The sequence below is a fragment of the Gekko japonicus genome, unplaced genomic scaffold, assembly GCF_001447785.1.
Source record: "Gekko japonicus isolate JY-2015 unplaced genomic scaffold, Gekko_japonicus_V1.1 scaffold166, whole genome shotgun sequence".
Taxonomy (NCBI): Eukaryota; Metazoa; Chordata; class Lepidosauria; order Squamata; family Gekkonidae; genus Gekko; species Gekko japonicus.
The window spans coordinates 672,693-679,476 of record NW_015173127.1 but is presented as its reverse complement, the minus strand read 5'-3'; the positions used below and the strand labels follow the sequence as shown (position 1 = coordinate 679,476).

At 45.7% G+C, this 6,784-nt stretch overlaps 1 protein-coding gene across 1 annotated transcript in view; it reads right to left on the bottom strand.

Annotated features, from left to right (window-relative positions):
- The window catches only part of MNAT1 (MNAT CDK-activating kinase assembly factor 1), a 201,672-nt gene that overhangs the window by 62,080 nt on the left and 132,808 nt on the right, over window positions 1-6,784 (bottom strand). Inside the window, exon 7 of the mRNA XM_015422017.1 lies at window positions 1,270-1,391. Within this exon, the coding sequence (XP_015277503.1) occupies window positions 1,270-1,391 (122 nt within the window). The remainder of the gene's footprint in view (window positions 1-1,269; window positions 1,392-6,784) is intronic.

Genomic DNA, 6,784 nt, shown 5'->3' with positions numbered 1-6,784 from the left:
CCCCCCCCCCCCCCCCCCCCGACAGCTAGCAATCCAAAACAGTCCAGTGGAGCCTGAGCGGTAGATGTTGCCTTCTGACAAACTTCCGGTGATGTGTGTGGGGTTTTTTTTGACATATGCAAATAAGTTATGCTAATGAGTTATGCTAATGAGCTCCTGCACCTCTTTTTCTACGAAATGACCCCTGTCATTAATTCCTTCCATTAGAAGGAACTTGACAGCACTTCACACACACATTTTATTCACTAAAACACCTATGCCACTTGTGTTTAAAAATAAGCTGAATAAATAAATAAATAAACACTGCATATTTAGGGTACTGTGTGTTTAGGGTACTGTGACAAACGCACGTCTCCGCTTAAGCAACGCAAGATCCGGACCCGCTGCCTCCGCTGAAGATACCAAATCGATCGTGCATCGGAAGAGAGCTATGTGCCCTCCACTTTGTGGCCGGTTACCCACTACCTCTTTCTGGTCCAGCCCAGGGCCAACAACTTTGTTTCTTCAAAATACTCGGTGAGACCCATTGGGAACATCTCTTGCCCAAGAGGCACCGCTCAAATGGATGGAACGTTTGGTTCTTGAGCTCGCGTGGGGAGGGGCACACACTCCCCTCCCCCACAGTTTCGCACAAATGGAAATTTCGTGCAACTCGCGCTTGGATGCCCCCCGTGCATTTTGCAGGGAGGTGGCCACGTGGCAGCCACCAGGCATATGAACCAGCCCTCCTGTTTGCTTAAAATCAGGGCTCAAACAGTAGACGCTCCCCTGACAGATGGAACTCATCAACGGGTTTCAAGGCAAGGAGGAAAATTCAGCTTTGCATGGCAAAGGCCTAGCACTTTTTCGGTTCTTTTTTTTTTTCAGCTGGCCTGCTGCTGGGCAAATCAAGCTTCTTGGTCTGGGCTTTTATTATTTTTTAATACCGTGTAGCTGAAAATGAACAGCTACTTCTCCTCGGCTGCCAACTGTAACCTTGAAAGCATTAATGCGATCCAGCCGAATTCTCAACTGATCAATAAAAGGCCAGAAAAGCAAAGAAAGAGAAAGGAGGGAGGGAAAGGGGGGGGGGGAGGAGAATCACATTTATCCACCCAAACAAAATATTCATTTGGGCAGGAAGTCTACTATTTTGTTAAGATCTGTTCTGGTTTGTTTAAATAAAAAAATTGGGGGGGGGGGGGGGGGGGGAGACATTCCCAGATTACCCAGATTATATACTGTCCCACTGATAGTAACCATCATAGGGGATGGGGGCGTAATACTTACCCATGTTTTCCCAGCAATTCGGCCTCCGGGACCGGCGGCCCATACGTTTCTACGTGCAGTGGCTGATATTCGTAGAGTACTTCCTTGATCCTCGGAACAGGCGCTAAAGCAATTTGCTGACCCTGTTAAAAACAAACAGCAGGATGTTTCTTGAAGGATGGGTTATATATTTTGGGGACGTTCGTACTAAGAAGGTACCGTCGACCCTTAGAAAGCTGGAATGAAAAACACCGCTCTAAGCAATCGTGGGCCATTAAACAACCCATTTCCTGCTTCTAAACTTGACTTTCTTTCCTGAGATTTCTACAATAGGGGAAATAAAGGTTTGTTAGCTATAATTTCCTTTGAAAGGGAGGGGTGGAAAATAGGATTTACTGAGGTCAAGCTGACTGTAACCCAGCGCAGCTGCCCCCCACTGTCATGGTAAGCTTATTAGGTTAAAAACCTTAATTTATCATAAGGAACAGTCAAACAAATATTACTGAGCAAGTCTACTGCTCTTTGTAGCCATTTCCTGAAAGCCCTACTCAGAAAGAAAGATACTTCTGATTGCTCCTTGCAAGTGTCTCCTTGCAAACTGCCCTAAACAGAAGGACAGCTACACTTGAGCCAATAGCAGCTTAGAGACCGACACGATTTTGCAGTAAAACAAATTGAGAGTCCAGTGGCACCTTTAAGACCAACAGAGTTTTATTCAAGGTATGAGCTTTTGCGTGCACACACACTCCCTCCAATGAAATGGAATTTACCAGTCCATACATATAAGGCAGAAATTGAACAGCAATGAGGTTTCCCTTGCTCGAAAGCCAGTCGAATCCGACTCTAGGGTTGCGGTGCTCCTCTCCGTTTCCAAGCCGAAGAGCCAGCGCTGTCCGAAGATGTTTCCGTGGTCATGTGGCCGGCATGACTAAACGCCAAGGCACACGGAACGCTGTTACCTTCCCACCGAAGCGGTACCTATTTATCTACTTGCAATTTCTTGCTTTCAAACTGCTAGGTTGGCAGGAGCGGGAACCAGAGACGGGAGCTCACTCCGTCATGTGGCACTCGGGTCTCAAACTGCTGAACTACCGACCTTCCATCCTGAAGTTCAGCGTCTTAACCACTTGAGCCACCACAGCTCGAACAGCAATTAGCATACATCATAATGAAGATATTTTAACAGATGCGAACAGGAATAACAAGCTAAGTTTATAAGGTCACCATTGTTGGGATTTAATTCTGGGGGGGAAACAGTGCAGCAAATAAATACGTCAAAATTGGAGATCGATGTGTAAATGGATCCTTAATTGTGGGGTGCTAAGAGTAATTAACTGAGACCTGGTTGTTACACTCTATCCTTCTCCCCTCAAGCATGGAGCTAACTAATAGCATTTTTTTCTTTGAGGTGGGGTGATTTGTAGTGCAGGGTTATGTCTCCTCTGTTACCGGACCACAGAAATGCATTCCAATATACCATTCTAATATCCACTGCATACATTTTTGGGTTTTAGCATTCAAGAGACAAAGCTCCCTTTGTCAGATCTCTGATGAAGGGAGCTTTGACTCTCAAAAGCTTATACCCTGAAAATCTTGTTGGTCTCTAAGCTACTACTGGACTCGAATCTAGCTGTCCTACGGCAGACCAACACAGCTACCCTCTGAAACTACCCTACACAGCGATAGCTTCAGGTAGGTAGTCATCATCTGTGAACAGCACGTCTGGCGTTTTGCCAAATTTGTTTTTAACAGCAGCAACATAGCATTTAAACTTGTCAAGCACCTCATCTTTGCTCCTAAGCAGGTAGGTATAGACATATCTGGATTTTCCTTCCAGAAAACTGACAAAATACTTGTTGCCACCAGCAGATTCTTTTATTGGACCAACCAAATCAGAGTACACGCACTCTATAAACTTAGTATTGGGGTCATGAGCTCTATTTTTATAAGAGGGAGCTGTGGCTTTAGACTTTAGGCAAATATCATAGCCTAAATCTTCCAGAACATAAGTCTTTGTGAGTCGGAACTCAGAAAACAAAAATTCGAGACCAACAAAACAAAACAAAAATTCAAGACCAACAAATTCGAGACCAGCAAATCAACAAAATCTTCCAGAACATGTCTTTGTGAGTCGGAACTCACTTCACTTGAGAGCCAGTTTGGTGTAGTGGTTAAGTGCGCGGACTCTAATCTGGGAGAACTGGGTTTGATTCCCCACTCCTCCACTTGCACCTGGCTGGATGACCTTGGGCAAGCCATAGTTCTGGCACAGCTGTTCGTGAAAAAGAGCAGTTTCTGTCAGAGCTCTCTCAGCCCCACCTACCTCACAGGGTGTCTGTTGTGGGGAAGGGAAGGGAAAGGAGTTTGTAAACCACTCTCAGACTCCCTTGGGTAGTAAAGGGTGGGGTATAAATCCAATCTCTTCTCTTCTTCATCAGATACAAGTGAGCTTTGTCTCACGAAAGATTACACCCTGGACAATTTTGTAGGTCTTTGAGGTGCTACTGGACTTGAATTTTGTGTTGCCTACATAATGGCTCTCACGATGGTGATTTTACAATGGAACAAATTTATTCAGCTAATTCCCATCTGTTTCGTAACCAAAGCAGAGGAGCATGCACACATCAAAATTTTAATTCCAGGTGGCACCTTTGAAAACTATAAGCATTAAAAGAGCAGCTACAAAGCCTTTCAAGATTCTGCTAGTCTTAAATATTCGTTTTTATTGGTCTGGAGCTTCGGTTGAAGTGAGATACACACCAGTAACATATAAGAAAAGGCTCTGATGAACGCCACTGATGATGCTGTTGATGCTCTGATGATGCAATTTGATTCATTAAAATATTTATATGCTGCACCAGAATTGTTTTTATTGAATTGCATACCAGATGATTTTGACAAAAATCAAAGATATTTTATAATCCATGAAGTAACAACAGCTAGAATCTTATTTGCAACTTTTTGGAAACTTCTAACAATACCCTCTGAACAAGACCTAATAATGAAGACCATGGAAAGTGTGGAAATGGACAAACTTACTTTGATCTTAAAAGGGCAAATGGAAGAAGATTTTGTTGGGACTATGGACTCCTTTTTACAATGGGACAAAAAAGAAATATAAAGATATGAACTTTTCGATAACATAATCTGAAGACGCTTTTATGAAGTTTTAAAATTTCACAGTCTATCTTTTTGTAGTGTGAAATGATATGTGGAGAAGAGTTATATGCAGAAGACTCATTACTTTGCTTCCCTTTCTTCCCTTACCCCTGTATAGCCTAAAAATCCAATAAAGAGGAGAAGAAGAAGAAGAAGAAGAAGAAGAAGAGGAAGAGGAAGAGGAAGAGGAAGAGGAAGAGGAAGAGGAAGAGGAGGAGATTGGATTTATACTCCACCCTTCACTCGGAGTCTCAGAGTGGCTTACAAACCCCTTTCCCTTCCCCTCCCCACAACAGACACCCTGTGAGGTAGGCGGGGCTGAGAGAGCTCTTTCGAAGACTGCTAGTGAGAGAACAGCTCTGACAGAACTATGGCTTGCCCAAAGTCATCCAGCAGCTGCAAGTGGAGGAGTGGGGAATCAAACCCGGTTCTCCCAGATTAGAGTCCGCGCACTTAACCACGACACCAAACTGGTGTATGCTGCCTTTCCCACCAACCATGGTGGCCACCTGCTGCCAGTGCTGCATTTTCAAAACTCTGCTTTTGGCTATAAAGCTAAGGTCGGTCGAGTCATTCACACTATAGTATTCCCCGTCACGATGTGTCCGCGTCCGCGTGAAAGTCGGACCATGAAGAAAGCTGACTAGAAGAAAGTTGATGCGTTTGAAACGTGGTGTTGAGAGGAGAGTTTTATGGATACCGTGGACCACCAAAAAGACAAATAAGTGAGCTCCAGATCAAATCAAGCTTCAGCTCGAAGAAGTAGGGCAGTGGGACCAGGCAGCAGGGAACCCCTGCCTCCACGGGGAGGGGGGGCATCTGGCAACCCAACCCTTAGAGAGATGCTCACTCAAGCAGTCCCACTGTTCCCTACAGGACTGCCCATTCAGAGAGCTGGAAACCCTTCCAGTGCTAAAGATACCTGAGAAACGATGATGGGGGGAAACATTTATTTATAGATTTATATCCCGCCCTCCCAACGGCTCGTAAGGGCGGCTAACATACGGCAAAAGCCGCATTAAATAGATAAAATACAATAAAACAAAGCCATATTAAAACACACAATAAAACCATACAATATTTATTAAAGTGCTCTAGTCTTCCTACATATAAATCACCCAAGACGGGAACAGTGAACCCAGTGCGGCGGCCAGCTGTCTCCAGCACGGTCTCCAGTAGCGCTGTTCTACGCGCATTCTGCCAGGGAATAGTTGCCCTATATGATGGAAACAACAGTAGGACAATGCCACACTGGTGGAAGAGCTCCGTCTTACAGGCCCTGCGGAACTGCACAAGGTCCCGCAGGGCCCGGATCTCCTCTGGGAGCTCGTTCCACCAGGTAGGAGCCACCCCTGAAAATGCTCTGGCCCTAGTAGGGGCAAACTTCACATCTCGGGGGCCTGGAACTTCCAAGAGGTGGAGACTCCCCGATCTTAGTGCTCTTGGGGGAACATACGGGGAGAGGCGGTCCTTCAGGTAAGCCGGCAGAAGGAAACATTTCTACAGTCCAGGTGCAGCTATATCTCCAAGCTGGCATGCTGGAAAGTCTTTATTAACGAGAAGACTTTATCCTTAACTCACGGAAGGCCTGGGAAGGGGAGGGGGAGAGGAACTAACAGGCTGGGCTGGCCTGTCCGTCAAGACAGCAGAGAGTCCTCAGCCCCCACCCCCTACATTTAAAAAAAAAAAGATCTGCTTCTGCTTTGCTTGATCCCCGTCGGTCCTAACATTTGATTCTGTGGTCACGGGTAAGAATTTCTCATTCCCCTCGAATGCTGTAATGTTTGCACAGGAGAAACCGAAGCCCGGCGTCCAAATGGTGAATCAAACAGCTTCCAAGAATGCAAGGAAAAGAGAGGGGGGGTCTTTTTTGTTTGTGAGCGCGTTTGTTTCATTGCTCACCGAGGGCCTATTTAATGTCCAGTTACCCATCCGCCCTTTGAAACTCTGGAAAGCAACAAAAACGCTCGAAGGATTCGATGGTGCTAGAAAATTTATGCAGAGCTTACATTTAATGCAGAGCAATAAATGGGGGTTTTCCGAAAACACGACTTATTTTGGGTCAAGAAGAGATACAGAACTGACTGAGCCATAGGGCCAGGAAGCGGAAATGCCATGGCAACCCCATACCAGCCATGCCCTGCCATACCAAGCAGACATTACCCCCCCCCCCGGGGCGGAAGGATGGATGCTTACAGGGGTCACTTTGTACAAAAAGACGTGCAGGAGCTCATTAGCATAACTCATTAGCATAACTTATTTGCATAGGCCACACACCCTGACGTCACCGGAAGTATGTCAGAAGGCAACACCCAATGCTCAGGCTCCACTGGACTGTTTTGGATTGCTAGCATTTGGGGGGGGGGGGTGGAGCTTT